The following is a 26,357-nucleotide window of genomic DNA, read 5'->3' on the forward strand; positions in this document are numbered from 1 at the left end:
TAGCCGCGTTTTGTGTGGATTGTCGAAATAATCAGCCTTTAGTTTATGGTGTTTTTAATATAATTTATTACTAAAGAATTACGTGTTAAAATTATAGTTTCTATTAATACTATTAGGCCTAATTATTAGTCTCTAAACCCATATTCTAGTAGTAGCTGTGTGGGTGTGTGTGACGTGTGTGTGTTAGGTATGACACAGTCCGAGTAATAAGTCAGCAAAATTAAACATTAAACATTACACAAAAATACATTTTTTATTCTCGTGGGTCTAATCTTCCCATCTCATGTGTTCATATACGCGCATTTTTAAAGTTCCTTTGAGTACATGCATATTGTTTGATAATAAAATAGCAGAATTAAAAAATTACAGTACACAAATTATACACATTTTTTATTCTTGTGGGTCTAAGCTTTCTTTGGGCTATGTCCAATTACTACTTAGTTTAATGTCTTGCCTAGCTGTCGCGAAGGCAATCACGTGAATTGACCTAGAATCCTAGGCCTACTGTAGAAAGAATCGTATCGCAGTTTAGTTGTGCGTGTAATCACTTCTTGTTGCTATACGCTTGGGTGCAGACGGAACAACAAATTTAACTGATGAATTATTCATGTTTATTTTGTAACGTTTCACGAGGGGTCCCCAACTTATGTACGAAAAAAAAAATCGCTGGCCGGACATGCAGGGTTTGATAATCGGAACTTGTGCTATTGCCACCAGGTCGGTAGAAGGAAAACCAATTTTTATGATCGAGGAGGCGCGCAAAATAAAAGCAAGTTTGAACATATATACTGGAATGAATATACACGGATCTGACTGCCGCTAGGCCAGTAAATATATATTTTTATAGGCCAGTAAAATATATTTTTATAGGCCAGTAAAAAATAATTTTTATAGGCCAGTAAAATATATTTTTTATAGGCCAGTAAAATATATTTATAGTGTTAGTCGCGGTTGCTTCCCGCAGTCGTACAATCGTCAAAGCGCAGTCGCTGCTTCATGCGATCAACAGTTTAAAAGAAAAAATTAAAAAACCTGAATCAATTTGTCGTTTTCTTTTTCTTTTATTTTGATCTTCATACATTTTTACAGAAAAACTATGCAATGCAACTTGACTTAAAAACTAACTTAAAAAAAAAAAGAAATCTCAGAGAAAATATGTCGTTTTTTTGCAATCAGAGCAGACCATGATGATATCGACAATTCATCTTATTTTACGCTGTTTTTTTTGGCCCTGAAACATTCAATATTCACGTAACTTACGGTTAGAAATTGCATCTTGTAGCCTTCTGACATCGGCATTCTCGATTGTTCGTAATCACCAAATTGTTGCATTATATACGCTATCGTGTTTACAGTCTCTTCTTCTTTGAATAACGGCCACAGTATCAAAATTCTTGCACATTTATTTAGTTCGAACATGATTTCCGAAACTACACCGCATTTCATTTGGTTTCCGTAAGTATTTTCACCGTCCAGCGGCATTCTTCTAAAAATGCTTGTAATTTCTCTGCTACACCAAGAAATTTACCGCCGACTATTAAGAAATCGTACGGTTGCTTTTTTGTTGAAGGTGGCAGCGGAGGCAACAGCATAGTTGTGCTGACCTTCTGTATCAGGTCATTTCTTTGTAGGAAAAAAAAACAACAAAAATTTAGAATAAGATTTGAAAAAAAAAATTGTTAGTAATATAATAATAGTATAATAGTAATAATTATGTAAACAAAAGAAGAAAAAAACTTACGAAGGAGGGATCTTGGCTAGCCTAGGGTCAAGTTGGTGATTTGTTGGCTTCGAGAAAATGACTGCTGGAAACATCTTGCTACAAGTATGTAATTTTCTCTGCGGTTCTTCTGTGTTATTTTCTTCTGTGTTATTCTTCTCGATGAAGCTAAGATTGTGTGAAGCTGTATTGAAACCTCTGTTCTTAATATAGTTTTCAACTGATGATGATGACATCATCATTAACGAATTTGGGAGATTCTGATTGGCCGGTTAATACATTTACAGTTTCATTTTAAAGTTTTTGTAATCTTACATTGTTAACTTCCACAGTTTTTTATGCTAAAGCTAGGCGTGGCCGAAACAAGTTAAATCCCTGCGCATGGTCAACAGCCAATTGGTATACAATTGTACCCTCAGGAAGCCCTCATTTGCATATCTCCGTGTATAAGAAATAAGCTTGTTTAACAACCAGTCACTTCAATTTTTTCATCGTGCATTAAAATTGTGAAGCATGCCACCAAAAACCTAAAAAAAAGCTGCTAAAAAAGCCGGTAAAGCCAAAGCCGTAATATTCTTCCAGTATAATCTTTAATACACATCTGTATTTTCTGATATAGACAACAATTTCAGAAGTCCATCAACAAAATTGTATTCTATACATCTCCATACAACCGTTATGATTAAACGAGTATAATGAATATTAATGAATAATCTATCAGAGAGAGGGAGAGAAAAATAGTGTTTTTAATACAACACACGGAAACCCAGATGATGAGTTTGCCGGGCATCATTAACATCGAATTTTGACAATTATTCATAAACAATATTACAAATAAAACAATTAGACATTTCTTTAAGGTCTTTTAAGCTTTAATTTTCTATTATATTTGTGCAATTCGCTATATGAATGTTTGTCTTAACCCGGACGGTTTGTTTAGATATATATTTTTTTGTACTTTCCCATTTTTGTATTTTTCTTTTTTATTGTTATATTTTGTTTCTTTGGACGTACCTTAACAAGTTGAAGTGTGCCACTGATAAAAAAAAAAAGTACAATGCCAAAAAATTGTTATTATTAATTATATCGATGTACTTTACAAAGTTATATAAAGTCTAAACTAAAAACACCTTCGTATAGCTACTGTCACTACCTAAAACTTAAATTCCCGAATTATGTATATAATCAAAATAAAGAAAAAGAGTAACACACTAATCATTTTTATCTAGTCACGCCCTTGTTATGAATAAAGCGTTAACAATTATCGTTGGCGCCAAAGCCCGTTGCCAATTCAATCATAGGTTTCCGAGAGGGTGTATTGAATAGACTATTTAAATCGTGGTAAATATTAAGTTGGTATCATTTTCAATATAGTATTCCGAAATAGTGTAAAAAAATATAGCTATAGCTATAAAAAAATGTCTGGACGTGGTAAAGGAGGCAAAGCTAAAGGAAAGGCCAAGAGCCGATCAAGCCGTGCTGGACTTCAATTCCCAGTCGGTGGTGTTCACCGATTTTTACGAAAGGGCAACTATGCATCCCGGGTTGGTGCTGGTGCTCCAGTCTACATGGCTGCTGTACTTGAGTATTTGACTGCTGAAATCTTAGAATTGGCCGGTAACGCTGCACGTGATAACAAGAAAAGCAGAATTATCCCTCGTCATCTGCAACTTGTCATCCGGAATGACGAAGAATTACACCGTCTTCTCGGAAGTTTAACCATTGCACAGGGAAGTGTATTGCCAAACATCCAGGCTGTACTTCTACCAAAGAAGACTCAAAGCAAAGTCAAGTAAATCATCAAAGCAAACATATTTTACTTAAGACCTAACGGCTCTTTTCAAAGCCACCAAAATACAAAAAGAGACTTGATTAGTGATTTTTTCCTTATAAATGTTTATAATTGTATAAATGTACAATAGCTGGCCTCAGTTAATAATATTATACAATACAAAAATTTCGAAAATCGGTCGTAGGTTTTGATTCTCTAAATTAATATTTTGCCATTAGGTATCACATATTCAGTATGCGTTTACGACAACTTTATTCATTTAACTATTAATTAAATTAATACTGCCTTTAAAATTAAAGGTCAGATACATGTCCATCTATACGTTTTAATACTAGAATTGTTCATTATGGAATAAATGCTGTCATCAAAAACATAATTAGCCATTATAAATATTTTTTTTTAAAATCAAGAATTGAAAATTGCCAGTGCTTATTATATGTTCAATGAAACATAATCATCTGAATTAGATCTCACATAATATAGAAAACGAATGTTTTATTAAATGATTTAAAATAATGCTTTAAATGTGTATTTAAAGACAATAAAGAACACACTTTTATGAAACTAAAAAAGGCGACGAGATGTTTCGTCCATACACGTCCGCGATTGAGTAGATATAAATGAGGTTCGTCGCTGCGTTGTATCACTCATCAACCAACTCAACTGTTTGGTAAAGTTAAAAGTTAAGTTATAGCTGACCAAACTAAAACTAAGAAGCTTGTTATAGCCAAGAAGCCTGTTACTCTCCCAACGTACATCGACATGGTAACGGCAGCAATTGGTACTTTGAAGGACAAAAGCGGCTCATCTCGCCAGGCTATTGCCAAGTACATCCTAGCTTATTATAAAGTTGAACCCACTAAAATGAAAACTCATCTTCGTTTGGCTTTGAAACGTGGTGTCGAAAGTAACAAACTTGTTCAAGCAAAAGGTGCAGGAGCCAGCGGTTCATTTAAACTGAACCAGACTACAGCCAAGGGTGATGAAGCTGCCATGGCAAAAATGGAAAGATCAGAGAAGAAAGCAGCTGCAGAGAAGGAAAAGAGTGTAGCAAAGAAGGCCAAACAATTAGCAGCGAAGAAGGCAAACAAACCAATTGTAAAGAAGGCTACCAAATTCAAGTCACCCAAGAAGTCTGAGAAAAATAAATCTAAGCCGAAAATGTCTATCAAGTCTCCTAAGAAGCCAAAGACAAATAAGCTAAAAAGCCGAAAGTTAAAAAGACATCAAAGAAGGTCGGAGAGAAGTGAAATACTGCTAATTTAATTCAAACCGAACGGCTCTTTTCAGAGCCACCATGTGTATAAAAGGGATTTATTTGCATTTTATTTCATTAGTTTCCAAATCTTGTTTTTCACTTTGAATATTATATATTATCTCTATTATAATGCTATACACTTATATAACTCCAGAGTACAAAGGTAAAATGTAACCGATAATTTTTATCTATTTTTAACAATTTTTAGCCTCTTAACTTTTTGTGTGTGTTTTTGTAAATTGTATTTTATATTTTTGTATTTTGCCAGGTTTCAAATCACATTTCTGTTTTTTAAATGGACAATAAAGTATATATGACTATTACTATGACAATTAAGTTTTTAGAAAATTTTGTACAGATAGTGAACGAAACATCACTACTATATCAAAATAATAACTAATAATTAAATTGAAATAATGACTCATAACATATTCTTTTTTTTTCCATAATTAACTGTGCTGTTGATTGAATATTTATATATATAAAAGAGTAGTCCTTTTATTTAATATTATTTTATTTTTTAAAGACAAACAACGATGATTTTATTGACCCTTGCACTTACATTCCTTTTTGTTCAGTTTTATTCGTTACGATCATTGTATATACAGTTTCGATGGTGGACGACTGACCCAAATTTTCTAGAGATATTTATGTTACTGACGAAATGCAAATTGACATAATTACAGTTGAGCAACGTCCGCACAAAGCGTATAAATACTTCGGCATTTCGACAGTTTCCACACATTTCGAATAATTCTGAGTGATTCTTAATATCGATTAAACATGTCTGGGAGAGGTAAAGGTGGAAAGTGACTTGGAAAAGGAGGCGCAAAACGTCATCGTAAGGTTTTGCGTGATAACATCCAAGGCATCACAAAACCAGCTATCCATCGTTTTACACGTCGTGGTGGTGTCAAGCGTATTTCTGGTCTTATCTACGAAAGAGACCCGTGGTATGTGGTATAATAAAAGTATTCCTCGAGAATGTCATCCGAGATGCTGTAACATACACTGAGCACGCCAAGAGAAAGACCGTCATCGCCATGGATGTCGTCTACGCCTAAAGAGACAAGGCCGAACTCTATACGGATTCGGTGGATAAACTCGATGCTTTTTCAAAACACAAGGCTCTTTTCAGAGCCACCAGTTGAACCAAAAAAGATTTATTTGCTTTTCTTTAATTGTTTAATATGATTCATTAATTTCAAATAATCCAGTGATTTTTCAGAAATGTATTGATTATTAAAATTATTTTTATTAAATTTGTTAAGAATTATTTTTTCAGGGGGACAATACATCTTTAATAAATATAAACAAAGAAGGAGCTTCCTCCATGTCATAAAGCTAAAAATAAGATATGAATTAGGCATGTTTTTGTATTATACCATATACTAAGATATACAAATAGTATTAAGTAATACTTAAGAGCCACCAGTTGAACCAAAAAGAGATTTATTTGCTTTTCTTAAATTTTTTAATATGATTAAAAAATTTCAAATAATCGATTGATTTTTCAGAAATGTATTGATTATTAAAATGTATTATAATAGAAAACCATTTTAGAGATCAATACTCACAAATAACAAACGTATTGTGGTAGCATTTACATTTTATGGTATTTTAACCTATATAGGCCTATGTAGAATAAAAGTAGTAACAACGCGGTAATAATTGATTTAGCACGAATTGGGACGATTCCTCTCGCTTCTAAAAGTTACGTAATGAGTAACATTTTCTATATTTAAACAAATAAATACAAAATAGCGCCACATATGCCTTTGTTAACATAAAGAGTCACACGTCGTATAAGGAAAACACGCCTCATATATGTGGGGATTAATCTAATCATGTGATAATTAAATACTGCCCCCTATAGGTGTTACTGCCCCCTATAGGTGTTACTGCCCCCTATAATTGTAACAGTCTTTTTCAAATGATTTGCTTTCTTTTGTATTCATGAACCGGTCAAGGAAGCAGATAGTTTTGTCTCTTATTTAATTAAAGATCTGATTAAAAGGTAATTACTCTACTTTATACATATATTACTTTGTTATACATTTATAAGATTCTGTTATGTTTAAGAAACATTAATGTTGTATTTTAAGATGATTGCATTCATAGGCCTAGACATTTGTTTTGGGTTAACCTTGACTCATGGAATGTGCAGTTAGGAAGCCTATTGAATAGTATTGTGTTACAATCTTTGAACTAGGATTTTATGCCATATAATGTTATAATATATACTTTTGTGATAAACCTTCTTTGTATTAACAAAATATGTTTAGATAGATTTAGTAATGTTTAGTTTATAGAAGATAGTTTCTAGTTAACAGTTTGTATAAAATAGTTCATCCTACAGTTCACACTTGATTAATTTGTACACACGAGGCTACCATGCTCGTGATAGATCGTCATGTAGTGCGCCCTCTATTTATCATACAAAATGGCTGCGCCCATGGATTTGTTATTTATATATTTTACACAAACCTAAGATTATAACTCCTTGATTCAATGAATAGACTAAGTTTAGTATTCAAATAGTGTGAGTAAATTCCAACATGCATTTATTCTAGTAATATAATAGTAATATTCAGGCACTTATGAATATGCAATTGTGTAGGTAATTAATTAGGTATTTGTATACTCTAACAAAGTATACAGAGGCTGTTTAGGTAGACGTGCCGTTTGATGTAATAGTCGCAGTCCTCAGAGAGAATCCTTTTTATTAGAGTCGCCTGTTAAGTTGAGGTCGTTACTAAGAATTGGCTTACGTATTTTAGAATATTATTTACTTTTGTTTCTCATTGTATTTATTTTGTGGTTTTCAGGACCATACTGATCTCTATTGTTATGCTAAAAACAAATTAAAACCAAATACACCACCGGACCGTGGTAAAAGTGAGAAAAGGCGTGTTTTTCCTTTTGTGTTGTCGTCCACATCCTTACAATTTGGTGTCAGAAGTGGGATCGTGGATCGTATTTGGCTTTAACATTAGAGATCAGTGATGGCAAGCAAGGCATCGTTGCGAGATGTGCAGAGGACGGTTGATGAGCTAAGAGCCGAACTAGAAGCAACTAGGCGTGCTGCCCATGGTAATGGAAACACAGTATATGTTCTCCCAGAGAAGAAGATGAGACACTTTGTGGGAGCCGAAGGGGAATGTGTAGAGTCCTTTGTTGAAGACGATGGTACTGGGGACGTTTACCCTGACTGGCCTGATGATGCTGGCATTGACTCTGAAAATGCTGAAAAGATTCTTCTTGTTGTGAATAATATTAAGTTTGAGGACAAACTCAGCTTAAACAGGGGAGTGTGGGGATTAATCTAATCATGTGATAATTAAATACTGCCCCCTATAGGTGTTACTGCCCCCTATAATTGTAACAGTCTTTTTCAAATGATTTGCTTTCTTTTGTATTCATGAACCGGTCAAGGAAGCAGATAGTTTTGTCTCTTATTTAATTAAAGATCTGATTAAAAGGTAATTACTCTACTTTATACATATATTACTTTGTTATACATTTATAAGATTCTGTTATGTTTAAGAAACATTAATGTTGTATTTTAAGATGATTGCATTCATAGGCCTAGACATTTGTTTTGGGTTAACCTTGACTCATGGAATGTGCAGTTAGGAAGCCTATTGAATAGTATTGTGTTACAATCTTTGAACTAGGATTTTATGCCATATAATGTTATAATATATACTTTTGTGATAAACCTTCTTTGTATTAACAAAATATGTTTAGATAGATTTAGTAATGTTTAGTTTATAGAAGATAGTTTCTAGTTAACAGTTTGTATAAAATAGTTCATCCTACAGTTCACACTTGATTAATTTGTACACACGAGGCTACCATGCTCGTGATAGATCGTCATGTAGTGCGCCCTCTATTTATCATACAAAATGGCTGCGCCCATGGATTTGTTATTTATATATTTTACACAAACCTAAGATTATAACTCCTTGATTCAATGAATAGACTAAGTTTAGTATTCAAATAGTGTGAGTAAATTCCAACATGCATTTATTCTAGTAATATAATAGTAATATTCAGGCACTTATGAATATGCAATTGTGTAGGTAATTAATTAGGTATTTGTATACTCTAACAAAGTATACAGAGGCTGTTTAGGTAGACGTGCCGTTTGATGTAATAGTCGCAGTCCTCAGAGAGAATCCTTTTTATTAGAGTCGCCTGTTAAGTTGAGGTCGTTACTAAGAATTGGCTTACGTATTTTAGAATATTATTTACTTTTGTTTCTCATTGTATTTATTTTGTGGTTTTCAGGACCATACTGATCTCTATTGTTATGCTAAAAACAAATTAAAACCAAATACACCACCGGACCGTGGTAAAAGTGAGAAAAGGCGTGTTTTTCCTTTTGTGTTGTCGTCCACATCCTTACATATATAAATGTTTTGTTTTTTAGAAGTTCTTTTACAATAACTTTTTTTATCATAATTATGTGTAAAATGCATCACACAAAAAAAAGGGAATAGAGAATAAGAGAGATAATTATACGAAATGGATTCCTTTGAGTTAGCGAAAAAAAGTATCGAGACTTGAGATGACGAGATGTGCAATAGCATGATAGAGAAGATTTTGCAAGACTTTGATTTTTCGCAGATAGAAGTTACCTAATTAGGAGGAGGTGAAACAAGGCTTGAAAAATCTATAGCAGAGTTGAAGAAAGCAGTGCAGTGTTGCATTGCAAAAGAATTGAACGTTGGACGAATGATTACTAGTTTGACTTTAGCACGCCACCTATCTGACAGGTACAGCGGACACGAAAACAAATTTGCAGCGTTTGTCGCACAATGTTTCGAAGAAAGGTCCGATAGGGTTGATAATCGGAACTTGTGCTATTGCCACCAGGTCGGTAGAAGGAAAACAAGATAAAAGCAAGTTTGAACATATATACTGGAATGAATATACACGGATCTGACTGCCGCTAGGCCAGTAAATATATATTTTTATAGGCCAGTAAAATATATTTTTATAGGCCAGTAAAAAATAATTTTTATAGGCCCGTAAAATATATTTTTTATAGGCCAGTAAAATATATTTATAGTGTTAGTCGCGGTTGCTTCCCGCAGTCGTACAATCGTCAAAGCGCAGTCGCTGCTTCATGCGATCAACAGTTTAAAAGAAAAAAATTTAAAAACCTGAAACAATTTGTCGTTTTCTTTTTCTTTTATTTTGATCTTCATACATTTTTACAGAAAAACTATGCAATGCAACTTGACTTAAAAACTAACTTTAAAAAAAAAAAGAAATCTCAGAGAAAATATGTCGTTTTTTTGCAATCAGAGCAGACCATGATGATATCGACAATTCATCTTATTTTACGCTGTTTTTTTTGGCCCTGAAACATTCAATATTCACGTAACCTACGGTTAGAAATTGCATCTTGTAGCCTTCTGACATCGGCATTCTCGATTGTTCGTAATCACCAAATTGTTGCATTATATACGCTATCGTGTTTACAGTCTCTTCTTCTTTGAATAACGGCCACAGTATCAAAATTCTTGCACATTTATTAAGTTCGAACATGATTTCCGAAACTACACCGCATTTCATTTTGCTTTCCGTAAGTATTTTCACCGTCCAGCGGCATTCTTCTAAAAATGCTTGTAATTTCTCTGCTACACCAAGAAATTTACCGCCGACTATTAAGAAATCGTACGGTTGCTTTTTTGTTGAAGGTGGCAGCGGAGGCAACAGCATAGTTGTGCTGACCTTCTGTATCAGGTCGGTTCTTTGTAGGAAAAAAAAACAACAACAATTTAGAATAAGATTTGAAGAAAAAAAATTGTTAGTAATATAATAATAGTATAATAGTAATAATTATGTAAACAAAAGAAGAAAAAAACTTACGAAGGAGGGATCTTGGCTAGCCTAGGGTCAAGCTGGTGATTTGTTGGCTTCGAGAAAATGACTGCTGGAAACATCTTGCTACAAGTATGTAATTTTCTCTGCGGTTCTTCTGTGTTATTTTCTTCTGTGTTATTCTTCTCGATGAAGCTAAGATTGTGTGAAGCTGTATTGAAACCTCTGTTCTTTATATAGTTTTCAACTGATGATGATGACATCATCATTAACGAATTTGGGAGATTCTGATTGGCCGGTTAATACATTTACAGTTTCATTTTAAAGTTTTTGTAATCTTACATTGTTAACTTTCACAGTTTTTTATGCTAAAGCTAGGCGTGGCCGAAACAAGTTAAATCCCTGCGCATGGTCAACAGCCAATTGGTCTACAATTGTACCCTCAGGAAGCCCTCATTTGCATATCTCCGTGTATAAGAAATAAGCTTGTTTAACAACCAGTCACTTCAATTTTTTCATCGTGCATTAAATTGTGAAGCATGCCACCAAAAACCTCAAAAAAAGCTGCTAAAAAAGCCGGTAAAGCCAAAGCCGTAATATTCTACCAGTATAATCTTTAATACACATCTGTATTTTCTGATATAGACAACAATTTCAGAAGTCCATCAACAAAATTGTATTCTATACATCTCCATACAACCGTTATGATTAAACGAGTATAATGAATATTAATGAATAATCTATCAGAGAGAGAGAGAGGGAGAGAAAAATAGTGTTTTTAATACAACACACGGAAACCCAGATGATGAGTTTGCCGGGCATCATTAACATCGAATTTTGACAATTATTCATAAACAATATTACAAATAAAACAATTAGACATTTCTTTAAGGTCTTTTAAGCTTTAATTTTCTATTATATTTGTGCAATTCGCTATATGAATGTTTGTCTTAACCCGGACGTTATGTTTAGATATATATTTTTTTGTACTTTCCCATTTTTGTATTTTTCTTTTTTATTGTTATATTTTGTTTCTTTGGACGCACCTTAACAAGTTGAAGTGTGCCACTGATAAAAAAAAAAAGTACAATGCCAAAAAATTGTTATTATTAATTATATCGATGACAAATTTCGTTTTTGTAAAAGCACAAGTTAACGGAGTACTTACTCGAACGTTTCGATCTCTATCAGAGATCCTTCTCAACTGACTGCGGAGTGTTAATGCAGCTTGGTCATTCTTGACGTCATCTGTTGATGACGTTGTACGCCTCCGGTTGTAGGTTGGAGGTTGTGCGGGGCTCGGCCAGGTGATGTGTCTATCAAATCATTGTACAAATGCGAGAGTTCGTGGGCTCCAGTGTCCCGGTTCATGGTCTTCTCTTTATTTCTCCTTATATGTAATGATTCTCTAATCTGTCTGTCTTTGCGTTTAGGCTCTTTGGTTAAGATGGTAGCCTCCCAGTTCGGTACATGATTGTGTTTTATGACATGTTCTGTAATGGCAGATTTGTGTATGATCGAAGATGTGGATGTTCTGGAGGCCCTAGTCATTACTCTCCCCGTGTTTGTTGTAACAAGGGCCTCCAGAACATCCACATCTTCGATCCACACCCCCGCACAACCTCCAACCTACAACCGGAGGCGTACAACGTCATCAACAGATGACGTCAAGAATGACCAAGCTGCATTAACACTCCGCAGTCAGTTGAGAAGGATCTCTGATAGAGATCGAAACGTTCGAGTAAGTACTCCGTTAACTTGTGCTTTTACAAAAACGAAATTTGTCATCTATACAAAATCGAAGCTAAATGAAATTCTTTCAAGATTAATTATATCGATGTACTTTACAAAGTTATATAAAGTCTAAATTAAAAACACCTTCGTATAGCTACTGTCACTACCTAAAACTTAAATTCCCGAATTATGTATATAATCAAAATAAAGAAAAAGAGTAACACACTAATCATTTTTATCTAGTCACGCCCTTGTTATGAATAAAGCGTTAACAATTATCGTTGGCGCCAAAGCCCGTTGCCAATTCAATCATAGGTTTCCGAGAGGGTGTATTGAATATACTATTTAAATCGTGGTAAATGTTAAGTTGGTTTACTTGTTTACTTACTTTTATACTTGTTTCCGGAGCTCAGCAATGCTGGGTCCGGAGTCGAGGCTAGGCTATGCCTATAAGCCCCTCTTGATAATTACATCAACTCTTGAATATGGCGCAAATTTAAGAGGGTGGTTGGACCATGCCCGTTCAAGACCGGACTTAATTGGTTGGCAGAGTTGGTATCATTTTCAATATAGTATTCCGAAATAGTGTAAAAAATATAGCTATAGCTATAAAAAAATGTCTGGACGTGGTAAAGGAGGCAAAGCTAAAGGAAAGGCCAAGAGCCGATCAAGCCGTGCTGGACTTCAATTCCCAGTCGGTGGTGTTCACCGATTTTTACGAAAGGGCAACTATGCATCCCGGGTTGGTGCTGGTGCTCCAGTCTACATGGCTGCTGTACTTGAGTATTTGACTGCTGAAATCTTAGAATTGGCCGGTAACGCTGCACGTGATAACAAGAAAGGCAGAATTATCCCTCGTCATCTGCAACTTGTCATCCGGAATGACGAAGAATTACACCGTCTTCTCGGAAGTTTAACCATTGCACAGGGAAGTGTATTGCCAAACATCCAGGCTGTACTTCTACCAAAGAAGACTCAAAGCAAAGTCAAGTAAATCATCAAAGCAAACATATTTTACTTAAGACCTAACGGCTCTTTTCAAAGCCACCAAAATACAAAAAGAGACTTGAATAGTGATTTTTTCCTTATAAATGTTTATAATTGTATAAATGTAGAATAGCTGGCCTCAGTTAATAATATTATACAATACAAAAATTTCGAAAATCGGTCGTAGGTTTTGATTCTCTAAATTAGTATTTTGCCATTAGGTATCACATATTCAGTATGCGTTTACGACAACTTTATTCATTTAACTATTAATTAAATTAATACTGCCTTTAAAATTAAAGGTCAGATACATGTCCATCTATACGTTTTAATACTAGAATTGTTCATTATGGAATAAATGCTGTCATCAAAAACATAATTAGCCATTATAAATATTTTTTTTTAAATCAAGAATTGAAAATTGCCAGTGCTTATTATATGTTCAATGAAACATAATCATCTGAATTAGATCTCACATAATATAGAAAACGAATGTTTTATTAAATGATTTAAAATAATGCTTTAAATGTGTATTTAAAGACAATAAAGAACACACTTTTATGAAACTAAAAAAGGCGACGAGATGTTTCGTCCATACACGTCCGCGATTGAGTAGATATAAATGAGGTTCGTCGCTGCGTTGTATCACTCATCAACCAACTCAACTGTTTGGTAAAGTTAAAAGTTAAGTTATAGCTGACCAAACTAAAACTAAGAAGCTTGTTATAGCCAAGAAGCCTGTTACTCTCCCAACGTACATCGACATGGTAACGGCAGCAATTGGTACTTTGAAGGACAAAAGCGGCTCATCTCGCCAGGCTATTGCCAAGTACATCCTAGCTTATTACAAAGTTGAACCCACTAAAATGAAAACTCATCTTCGTTTGGCTTTGAAACGTGGTGTCGAAAGTAACAAACTTGTTCAAGCAAAAGGTGCAGGAGCCAGCGGTTCATTTAAACTGAACCAGATTACAGCCAAGGGTGATGAAGCTGCCATGGCAAAAATGGAAAGATCAGAGAAGAAAGCAGCTGCAGAGAAGGAAAAGAGTGTAGCAAAGAAGGCCAAACAATTAGCAGCGAAGAAGGCAAACAAACCAATTGTAAAGAAGGCTACCAAATTCAAGTCACCCAAGAAGTCTGAGAAAAATAAATCTAAGCCGAAAATGTCTATCAAGTCTTCTAAGAAGCCAAAGACAAATAAGCTAAAAAGCCGAAAGTTAAAAAGACATCAAAGAAGGTCGGAGAGAAGTGAAATACTGCTAATTTAATTCAAACCGAACGGCTCTTTTCAGAGCCACCATGTGTATAAAAGGGATTTATTTGCATTTTATTTCATTAGTTTCCAAATCTTGTTTTTCACTTTGAATATTATATATTATCTCTATTATAATGCTATACACTTATATAACTCCAGAGTACAAAGGTAAAATGTAACCGATAATTTTTATCTAATTTTAACAATTTTTAGCCTCTTAACTTTTTGTGTGTGTTTTTGTAAATTGTATTTTATATTTTTGTATTTTGCCAGTTTTCAAATCACATTTCTGTTTTTTAAATGGACAATAAAGTATATATGACTATGACTATGACAATTAAGTTTTTAGAAAATTTTGTACAGATAGTGAACGAAACATCACTACTATATCAAAATAATAACTAATAATTAAATTGAAATAATGACTCATAACATATTCTTTTTTTTTCCATAATTAACTGTGCTGTTGATTGAATATTTATATATATAAAAGAGTGGTCTTTTTATTTAATATTATTTTATTTTGTAAAGACAAACAACGATGATTTTATTGACCCTTGCACTTATATTCCTTTTTGTTCAGTTTTATTCGTTACGATCATTGTATATACAGTTTCGATGGTGGACGACTGACCCAAATTTTCTAGAGATATTTATGTTACTGACGAAATGCAAATTGACATAATTACAGTTGAGCAACGTCCGCACAAAGCGTATAAATACTTCGGCATTTCGACAGTTTCCACACATTTCGAATAATTCTGAGTGATTCTTAATATCGATTAAACATGTCTGGGAGAGGTAAAGGTGGAAAGTGACTTGGAAAAAGAGGCGCAAAACGTCATCGTAAGGTTTTGCGTGATAACATCCAAGGCATCACAAAACCAGCTATCCATCGTTTTACACGTCGTGGTGGTGTCAAGCGTATTTCTGGTCTTATCTACGAAAGAGACCCGTGGTATGTGGTATAATAAAAGTATTCCTCGAGAATGTCATCCGAGATGCTGTAACATACACTGAGCACGCCAAGAGAAAGACCGTCATCGCCATGGATGTCGTCTACGCCTAAAGAGACAAGGCCGAACTCTATACGGATTCGGTGGATAAACTCGATGCTTTTTCAAAACACAAGGCTCTTTTCAGAGCCACCAGTTGAACCAAAAAGAGATTTATTTGCTTTTCTTTAATTGTTTAATATGATTCAATAATTTCAAATAATCCAGTGATTTTTCAGAAATGTCTGGATTATTAAAATTATTTTTATTAAATTTGTTAAGAATTATTTTTTCAGGGGGACAATACATCTTTAATAAATATAAACAAAGAAGGAGCTTCCTCCATGTCATAAAGCTAAAAATAAGATATGAATTAGGCATGTTTTTGTATTATACCATATACTAAGATATACAAATAGTATTAAGTAATACTTAAGAGCCACCAGTTGAACCAAAAAGAGATTTATTTGCTTTTCTTAATTTTTTTAATATGATTAAAAAATTTCAAATAATCGATTGATTTTTCAGAAATGTATTGATTATTAAAATGTATTATAATAGAAAACCATTTTAGAGATCAATACTCACAAATAACAAACGTATTGTGGTAGCATTTACATTTTATGGTATTTTAACCTATATAGGCCTATGTAGAATAAAAGTAGTAACGCGGTAATAATTGATTTAGCACGAATTGGGACGATTGCTCTCGCTTCTAAAAGTTACGTAATGAGTAACATTTTCTATATTTAAACAAATAAATACAAAATAGCGCCACATATGCCTTTGTTAACATAAAGAGTCACACGTCGTATAAGGAAAACACGCCTCATATATAAATGTTTTGTTTTTTAGAAGTTCTTTTACAATAACTTTTTTTTATCATAATTATGTGTAAAATGCATCACACAAAAAAAAGGGAATATAGAATAAGAGAGATAATTATACGAAATGGATTCCTTTGAGTTAGCGAAAAAAAGTATCGAGACTTGAGATGACGAGATGTGCAATAGCATGATAGAGAAGATTTTGCAAGACTTTGATTTTTCGCAGATAGAAGTTACCTAATTAGGAGGAGGTGAAACAAGGCTTGAAAAATCTATAGCAGAGTTGAAGAAAGCAGTGCAGTGTTGCATTGCAAAAGAATTGAACGTTGGACGAATGATTACTAGTTTGACTTTAGCACGCCACCTATCTGACAGGTACAGCGGACACGAAAACAAATTTGCAGCGTTTGTCGCACAATGTTTCGAAGAAAGGTCCGATAGGGTTGATAATCGGAACTTGTGCTATTCCCACCAGGTCGGTAGAAGGAAAACAAGATAAAAGCAAGTTTGAACATATATACTGGAATGAATATACACGGATCTGACTGCCGCTAGGCCAGTAAATATATATTTTTATAGGCCAGTAAAATATATTTTTATAGGCCAGTAAAAAATAATTTTTACAGGCCAGTAAAATATATTTTTTATAGGCCAGTAAAATATATTTATAGTGTTAGTTGCGGTTGCTTCCCGCAGTCGTACAATCGTCAAAGCGCAGTCGCTGCTTCATGCGATCAACAGTTTAAAAGAAAAAAATTTAAAAACCTGAAACAATTTGTCGTTTTCTTTTTCTTTTATTTTGATCTTCATACATTTTTACAGAAAAACTATGCAATGCAACTTGACTTAAAAACTAACTTTAAAAAAAAAAGAAATCTCAGAGAAAATATGTCGTTTTTTTGCAATCAGAGCAGACCATGATGATATCGACAATTCATCTTATTTTACGCTGTTTTTTTTGGCCCTGAAACATTCAATATTCACGTAACCTACGGTTAGAAATTGCATCTTGTAGCCTTCTGACATCGGCATTCTCGATTGTTCGTAATCACCAAATTGTTGCATTATATACGCTATCGTGTTTACAGTCTCTTCTTCTTTGAATAACGGCCACAGTATCAAAATTCTTGCACATTTATTTAGTTCGAACATGATTTCCGAAACTACACCGCATTTCATTTTGCTTTCCGTTAGTATTTTCACCGTCCAGCGGCATTCTTCTAAAAATGCTTGTAATTTCTCTGCTACACCAAGAAATTTACCGCCGACTATTAAGAAATCGTACGGTTGCTTTTTTGTTGAAGGTGGCAGCGGAGGCAACAGCATAGTTGTGCTGACCTTCTGTATCAGGTCGGTTCTTTGTAGGAAAAAAAAACAACAAAAATTTAGAATAAGATTTGAAGAAAAAAAATTGTTAGTAATATAATAATAGTATAATAGTAATAATTATGTAAACAAAAGAAGAAAAAAACTTACGAAGGAGGGATCTTGGCTAGCCTAGGGTCAAGCTGGTGATTTGTTGGCTTCGAGAAAATGACTGCTGGAAACATCTTGCTACAAGTATGTAATTTTCTCTGCGGTTCTTCTGTGTTATTTTCTTCTGTGTTATTCTTCTCGATGAAGCTAAGATTGTGTGAAGCTGTATTGAAACCTCTGTTCTTTATATAGTTTTCAACTGATGATGATGACATCATCATTAACGAATTTGGGAGATTCTGATTGGCCGGTTAATACATTTACAGTTTCATTTTATTTTCATAAACAATATTACAAATAAAACAATTAGACATTTCTTTAAGGTCTTTTAAGCTTTAATTTTCTATTATATTTGTGCAATTCGCTATATGAATGTTTGTCTTAACCCGGACGGTTTGTTTAGATATATATTTTTTTGAACTTTCCCATTTTTGTATTTTTCTTTTTTATTGTTATATTTTGTTTCTTTGGACGCACCTTAACAAGTTGAAGTGTGCCACTGATAAAAAAAAAAAGTACAATGCCAAAAAATTGTTATTATTAATTATATCGATGTACTTTACAAAGTTATATAAAGTCTAAACTAAAAACACCTTCGTATAGCTACTGTCACTACCTAAAACTTAAATTCCCGAATTATGTATATAATCAAAATAAAGAAAAAGAGTAACACACTAATCATTTTTATCTAGTCATGCCCTTGTTATGAATAAAGCGTTAACAATTATCGTTGGCGCCAAAGCCCGTTGCCAATTCAATCATAGGTTTCCGAGAGGGTGTATTGAATATACTATTTAAATCGTGGTAAATGTTAAGTTGGTTTACTTGTTTACTTACTTGTATACTTGTTTCCGGAGCTCAGCAATGCTGGGTCCGGAGTCGAGGCTAGGCTATGCCTATAAGCCCCTCTTGATAATTACATCAACTCTTGAATATGGCGCAAATTTAAGAGGGTGGTTGGACCATGCCCGTTCAAGACCGGACTTAATTGGTTGGCAGAGTTGGTATCATTTTCAATATAGTATTCCAAAATAGTGTAAAAAATATAGCTATAGCTATAAAAAAATGTCTGGACGTGGTAAAGGAGGCAAAGCTAAAGGAAAGGCCAAGAGCCGATCAAGCCGTGCTGGACTTCAATTCCCAGTCGGTGGTGTTCACCGATTTTTACGAAAGGGCAACTATGCATCCCGGGTTGGTGCTGGTGCTCCAGTCTACATGGCTGCTGTACTTGAGTATTTGACTGCTGAAATCTTAGAATTGGCCGGTAACGCTGCACGTGATAACAAGAAAAGCAGAATTATCCCTCGTCATCTGCAACTTGTCATCCGGAATGACGAAGAATTACACCGTTTTCTCGGAAGTTTAACCATTGCACAGGGAAGTTTATTGCCAAACATCCAGGCTGTACTTCTACCAAAAAAGACTCAAAGCAAAGTCAAGTAAATCATCAAAGCAAACATATTTTACTTAAGACCTAACGGCTCTTTTCAAAGCCACCAAAATACAAAAAGAGACTTGATTAGTGATTTTTTCCTTATAAATGTTTATAATTGTATAAATGTACAATACCTGGCCTCAGTTAATAATATTATACAATACAAAAATTTCGAAAATGGGTCGTAGGTTTTGATTCTCTAAATTAATATTTTGCCATTAGGTATCACATATTCAGTATGCGTTTACGACAACTTTATTCGTTGAACTATTAATTAAATTAATACTGCCTTTAAAATTAAAGGTCAGATACATGTCCATCTATAAGTTTTAATATTAGAATTGTTCATTATGGAATAAATGCTGTCATCAAAAACATAATTAGCCATTATAAATATTTTTTTTTAAATCAAGAATTGAAAATTGCCAGTGCTTATTATATGTTCAATGAAACAGAATCATCTGAATTAGATCTCACATAATATAGAAAACGAATGTTTTATTAAATGATTTAAAATAATGCTTTAAATGTGTATTTAAAGACAATAAAGAACACACTTTTATGAAACTAAAAAAGGCGACGAGATGTTTCGTCCATACACGTCCGCGATTGAGTAGATAAAAATGAGGTTCGTCGCTGCGTTGTATCACTCATCAACCAACTAAACTGTTTGGTAAAGTTAAAAGTTAAGTTATGGCTGACCAAACTAAAACTAAGAAGCTTGTTATAGCCAAGAAGCCTGTTACTCTCCCAACGTACATCGACATGGTAACGGCAGCAATTGGTACTTTGAAGGACAAAAGCGGCTCATCTCGCCAGGCTATTGCCAAGTACATCCTAGCTTATTACAAAGTTGAACCCACTAAAATGAAAACTCATCTTCGTTTGGCTTTGAAACGTGGTGTCGAAAGTAACAAACTTGTTCAAGCAAAAGGTGCAGGAGCCAGCGGTTCATTTAAACTGAACCAGACTACAGCCAAGGGTGATGAAGCTGCCATGGCAAAAATGGAAAGATCAGAGAAGAAAGCAGCTGCAGAGAAGGAAAAGAGTGTAGCAAAGAAGGCCAAACAATTAGCAGCGAAGAAGGCAAACAAACCAATTGTAAAGAAGGCTACCAAATTCAAGTCACCCAAGAAGTCTGAGAAAAATAAATCTAAGCCGAAAATGTCTATCAAGTCTCCTAAGAAGCCAAAGACAAATAAGCTAAAAAGCCGAAAGTTAAAAAGACATCAAAGAAGGTCGGAGAGAAGTGAAATACTGCTAATTTAATTCAAACCGAACGGCTCTTTTCAGAGCCACCATGTGTATAAAAGGGATTTATTTGCATTTTATTTCATTAGTTTCCAAATCTTGTTTTTCACTTTGAATATTATATATTATCTCTATTATAATAACAATTAAGTTTTTAGAAAATTTTGTACAGATAGTTGTATTACCTTTTAATACTTATTTTACCGGTAGTACTGACATTAAAGCGTCGTGTTTCTTTGTCGTGAACGAAACATCACTATTATATCAAAATAATAACTAATAATTAAATTGAAATAATGACTCAAAACATTTTCTTCTTTTTTCTATAATTAACTGTGCTGTTGATTGAATATTTATATATATAAAAGAGTAGTCCTTTTATTTAATATTATTTTATTTTGCAAAGACAAACAACGATGATTTTATTGACCCTTGCACTTACATTCCTCTTTGTTCAGTTTTATTCGTTACGATCATTGTATATATAGTTTCGATGGTGGACGACTGACCCAATTTTTCTAGAGATATTTATGTTACTGACGAAATGCAAATTGACATAATTACAGTTGAGCAACGTCCGCACAAAGCGTATAACTACTTCGGCATTTCGACAGTTTCCACACATTTCGAATAATTCTGAGTGATTCTTAATATCGATTAAACATGTCTGGGAGAGGTAAAGGTGGAAAGTGACTTGGAAAAGGAGGCGCAAAACGTCATCGTAAGGTTTTGCGTGATAACATCTAAGGCATCACAAAACCAGCTATCCATCGTTTTGCACGTCGTGGTGGTGTCAAGCGTATTTCTGGTCTTATCTACGAAAGAAACCCGTTGTATAATAAAAGTATTCCTCGAGAATGTCATCCGAGATGCTGTAACATACACTGAGCACGCCAAGAGAAAGACCGTCATCGCCATGGATGTCGTCTACGCCTAAAGAGACAAGGCCGAACACTATACGGATTCGGTGGATAAACTCGATGCTTTTTCAAAACACAAGGCTCTTTTCAAAGCCACCAGTTGAACCAAAAAGAGATTTATTTGCTTTTCTTTAATTGTTTAATATGATTCAATAATTTCAAATAATCCTCATAATAATACTCAACAAACGTATTGTGGTAGCATTTACATTTTATGGTATTTTAACCTATATAGGCCTATGTAAAATAAAAGTAGTAACGCGGTAATAATTGATTTAGCACGAATTGGGACGATTCCTCTCGCTTCTAAAAGTTACGTAATGAATAACATTTTCTATATTTAAACAAATACATACAAAATAGCGCCACATATGCCTTTGTTAACATAAAAAGTCACACGTCGTATAAGGAAAACACGCTTCATATATAAATGTTTTGTTTTTTAGAAGTTCTTTTAGAATAACTTTTTTTTATCATAATTATGGGTAAAATGCTTCACACAAAAAAAAGGGAATATAGAATAAGAGAGATAATTATACGAAATGGATTCCTTTGAGTTAGCAAAAAAAAGTATCGAGACTAGAGATGACGAGATGCGCAATAGCATGATAGAGAAGATTTTGCAAGACTTTGATTTTTCGCAGAAAAAAGTTACATAATTAGGAGGAGGTGAAACAAGGCTTGAAAAATCTATAGCAGAGTTGAAGAAAGCAGTGCAGTATTGCATTGCAAAAGAATTGAACGTTGGACGAATGATTACTAGTTTGACTTTAGCACGCCTCCTATCTGACAGGTACAGCGGACACGAAAACGAATTTGCAGCGTTTGTCGCACAATGTTTCGAAGAAAGGTCCGCCCGCTTCGGGTGGCCGGACATGCAGGGTTTGATAATCGGAACTTGTGCTATTGCCACCAGGTCGGTAGAATATTATATATTATCTCTATTATAATAACAATTAAGTTTTTAGAAAATTTTGTACAGATAGTTGTATTACCTTTTAATACTTATTTTACCGGTAGTACTGACATTAAAGCGTCGTGTTTCTTTGTCGTGAACGAAACATCACTACTATATCAAAATAATAACTAATAATTAAATTGAAATAATGACTCATAACATATTCTTTTTTTTTCCATAATTAACTGTGCTGTTGATTGAATATTTATATATATAAAAGAGTAGTCCTTTTATTTAATATTATTTTTTTTTGCAAAGACAAACAACGATGATTTTATTGACCCTTGCACTTACATTCCTCTTTGTTCAGTTTTATTCGTTACGATCATTGTATATATAGTTTCGATGGTGGACGACTGACCCAATTTTTCTAGAGATATTTATGTTACTGACGAAATGCAAATTGACATAATTACAGTTGAGCAACGTCCGCACAAAGCGTATAACTACTTCGGCATTTCGATTTTCGACAGTTTCCACACATTTCGAATAATTCTGAGTGATTCTTAATATCGATTAAACATGTCTGGGAGAGGTAAAGGTGGAAAGTGACTTGGAAAAGGAGGCGCAAAACGTCATCGTAAGGTTTTGCGTGATAACATCTAAGGCATCACAAAACCAGCTATCCATCGTTTTGCACGTCGTGGTGGTGTCAAGCGTATTTCTGGTCTTATCTACGAAAGAAACCCGTTGTATAATAAAAGTATTCCTCGAGAATGTCATCCGAGATGCTGTAACATACACTGAGCACGCCAAGAGAAAGACCGTCATCGCCATGGATGTCGTCTACGCCTAAAGAGACAAGGCCGAACACTATACGGATTCGGTGGATAAACTCGATGCTTTTTCAAAACACAAGGCTCTTTTCAAAGCCACCAGTTGAACCAAAAAGAGATTTATTTGCTTTTCTTTAATTGTTTAATATGATTCAATAATTTCAAATAATCCAGTGATTCTTCAGAAATGTATTGATTATTAAAATTATTTTTATTAAATTTGTTAAGAATTATTTTTTCAGGGGGACAATACATCTTTAATAAATATAAACAAAGAAGGAGCTTCCTCCATGTCATAAAGCTAAAAATAAGATATGAATTAGGCATGTTTTTGTATTATACCATATTGTCATATTATTTATGTTGTGATTCTCTGTGTTTAGAGAAGGATGCTTTAGACCAGGTCCGCCTAATATTATTAGCCAATCAAAATCGTATAATTTTTGGAGGGAAAATGTTCTCCTCTGAAGCCTAAAATTTGCATGTCCAGTATAAAAGTGGAATGTAATAGATATTAGGGAGAAGAGAGAATAAGATCAAGGTAGATAAAAGGAAAGATGATAAAGAAAATATTAAGGCTTGACTGGTAGTGGTAGAAAGATGTATTAATCGAATTACAAGGAATAAAAGTTCTAGTTGAGTTAAATATACTTTTTGTATGAAATACCATTCAGTGACAGCAGTGTACGTCGCGTGGAAATATATACGCCTGAGAAAGCTCGGAACCAACTAAGATAAATTCACTACACATATACTAAGATATACAAATAGTATTAAGTAATACTTAAGCGCCACCAGTTGAACCAAAAAGAGATTTATTTGCTTTTCTTTAATTTTTTAATATGATTAAAACATTTCAAATAATCGATTGATTTTTCAGAAATGTATTGATTATTAAAATGTATTATAATAGAAAACCATTTTAGAGATCAATACTCAACAAACGTATTGTGGTAGCATTTACATTTTATGGTATTTTAACCTATATAGGCCTATGTAAAATAAAAGTAGTAACGCGGTAATAATTGATTTAGCACGAATTGGGACGATTCCTCTCGCTTCTAAAAGTTACGTAATGAATAACATTTTCTATATTTAAACAAATACATACAAAATAGCGCCACATATGCCTTTGTTAACATAAAAAGTCACACGTCGTATAAGGAAAACACGCTTCATATATAAATGTTTTGTTTTTTAGAAGTTCTTTTAGAATAACTTTTTTTTATCATAATTATGGGTAAAATGCTTCACACAAAAAAAAGGGAATAGAGAATAAGAGAGATAATTATACGAAATGGATTCCTTTGAGTTTGCGAAAAAAAGTATCGAGACTAGAGATGACGAGATGCGCAATAGCATGATAGAGAAGATTTTGCAAGACTTTGATTTTTCGCAGATAGAAGTTACATAATTAGGAGGAGGTGAAACAAGGCTTGAAAAATCTATAGCAGAGTTGAAGAAAGCAGTGCAGTGTTGCATTGCAAAAGAATTGAACGTTGGACGAATGATTACTAGTTTGACTTTAGCACGCCTCCTATCTGACAGGTACAGCGGACACGAAAACGAATTTGCAGCGTTTGTCGCACAATGTTTCGAAGAAAGGTCCGCCCGCTTCGGGTGGCCGGACATGCAGGGTTTGATAATCGGAACTTGTGCTATTGCCACCAGGTCGGTAGAATATTATATATTATCTCTATTATAATAACAATTAAGTTTTTAGAAAATTTTGTACAGATAGTTGTATTACCTTTTAATACTTATTTTACCGGTAGTACTGACATTAAAGCGTCGTGTTTCTTTGTCGTGAACGAAACATCACTACTATATCAAAATAATAACTAATAATTAAATTGAAATAATGACTCATAACATATTCTTTTTTTTTCCATAATTAACTGTGCTGTTGATTGAATATTTATATATATAAAAGAGTAGTCCTTTTATTTAATAATATTTTATTTTGCAAAGACAAACAACGATGATTTTATTGACCCTTGCACTTACATTCCTTTTTGTTCAGTTTTATTCGTTACGATCATTGTATATATAGTTTCGATGGTGGACGACTGACCCAAATTTTCTAGAGATATTTATGTTACTGACGAAATGCAAATTGACATAATTACAGTTGAGCAACGTCCGCACAAAGCGTATAAATACTTCGGCATTTCGACAGTTTCCACATATTTCGAATAATTCTGAGTGATTCTTAATATCGATTAAACATGTCTGTGAGAGGTAAAGGTGGAAAGTGACTTGCAAAAGGAGGCGCAAAACGTCATCGTAAGGTTTTTCGTGATAACATCCAAGGCATCGCAAAACCAGCTATCCATCGTTTTGCACGTCGTGGTGGTGTCAAGCGTATTTCTGGTCTTATCTACGAAAGAAACCCGTGGTATAATAAAAGTATTCCTCGAGAATATCATCCGAGATGCTGTAACATACACTGAGCACGCCAAGAGAAAGACCGTCATCGCCATGGATGTCGTCTACGCCTAAAGAGACAAGGCCGAACTCCATACGGATTCGGTGGATAAACTCGATGCTTTTTCAAAACACAAGGCTCTTTTAGTAGAACCAAAAAGAGATTTATTTCCTTTTTTTTAATTGTTTAATATGATTCAATAATTTCAAATAATCCAGTGATTTTTCAGAAATGTATTGATTATTAAAATAATTTTTCTTAAATTTGTTAAGAATTATTTTTTCAGGGGGACAATACATCTTTAATAAATATAAACAAAGAAGGAGCTTCCTCCATGTCATAAAGCTAAAAATATAAGATATGAATTAGGCATGTTTTTGTATTATACCATATACTAAGATATACAAATAGTATTAAGTAATACTTAAGAACCACCAGTTGAACCAAAAGAGATTTATTTGCTTTTCTTTAATTTTTTAATATGATTTAAAAATTTCAAATAATCGATTGATTTTTCAGAAATGTATTGATTATTAAAATGTATTATAATAGAAAACCATTTTAGAGATCAATACTCACAAATAACAAACGTATTGTGGTAGCATTTACATTTTATGGTATTTTAACCTATATAGGCCTATGTAAAATAAAAGTAGTAACGCGGTAATAATTGATTTAGCACGAATTGGGACGATTCCTCTCGCTTCTAA

General features: G+C 33.7%; 4 protein-coding genes and 1 long non-coding RNA gene across 5 annotated transcripts; 4 read left to right on the plus strand and 1 right to left on the minus strand.

Annotated features, from left to right (window-relative positions):
• The first annotated feature begins 2,998 nt into the window (after positions 1-2,998).
• On the plus strand, positions 2,999-3,541 carry LOC140054013 (histone H2A-like). Its single transcript, XM_072098806.1, has one exon. It carries the CDS (start codon positions 3,139-3,141, stop codon positions 3,514-3,516), a length of 378 nt encoding a protein of 125 aa, XP_071954907.1. The 5' UTR covers positions 2,999-3,138; the 3' UTR covers positions 3,517-3,541.
• Positions 3,542-6,682: 3,141 nt separating this feature from the next.
• LOC140054304 (uncharacterized) lies at positions 6,683-9,173 on the plus strand. The gene is made up of 3 exons (XR_011846508.1): positions 6,683-6,787; positions 7,599-8,252; positions 9,064-9,173. It is a non-coding gene; the product is annotated as an uncharacterized lncRNA (long non-coding RNA).
• Positions 9,174-12,740: 3,567 nt separating this feature from the next.
• LOC140054065 (histone H2A-like) lies at positions 12,741-13,333 on the plus strand. Its single transcript, XM_072098894.1, has one exon. It carries the CDS (start codon positions 12,956-12,958, stop codon positions 13,331-13,333), a length of 378 nt encoding a protein of 125 aa, XP_071954995.1. The 5' UTR covers positions 12,741-12,955.
• Positions 13,334-17,303: 3,970 nt separating this feature from the next.
• On the minus strand, positions 17,304-18,134 carry LOC140055307 (uncharacterized). Its single transcript, XM_072100614.1, has 2 exons — positions 17,880-18,134; positions 17,304-17,760 (listed from the first exon to the last, which is right to left on the minus strand). The coding sequence occupies exons 1-2, from the start codon at positions 18,098-18,100 to the stop codon at positions 17,343-17,345; spliced, it is 639 nt and encodes a 212-aa protein (XP_071956715.1). The 5' UTR covers positions 18,101-18,134; the 3' UTR covers positions 17,304-17,342.
• Positions 18,135-18,864: 730 nt separating this feature from the next.
• Positions 18,865-19,322, plus strand: LOC140054160 (histone H2A-like). Its single transcript, XM_072099047.1, has one exon. The coding sequence runs from the start codon at positions 18,945-18,947 to the stop codon at positions 19,320-19,322; it is 378 nt and encodes a 125-aa protein (XP_071955148.1). The 5' UTR covers positions 18,865-18,944.
• Positions 19,323-26,357: the final 7,035 nt, after the last annotated feature.

Source organism: Antedon mediterranea, chromosome 7, assembly GCF_964355755.1.
Source record: "Antedon mediterranea chromosome 7, ecAntMedi1.1, whole genome shotgun sequence".
NCBI classification, from domain to species: Eukaryota; Metazoa; Echinodermata; class Crinoidea; order Comatulida; family Antedonidae; genus Antedon; species Antedon mediterranea.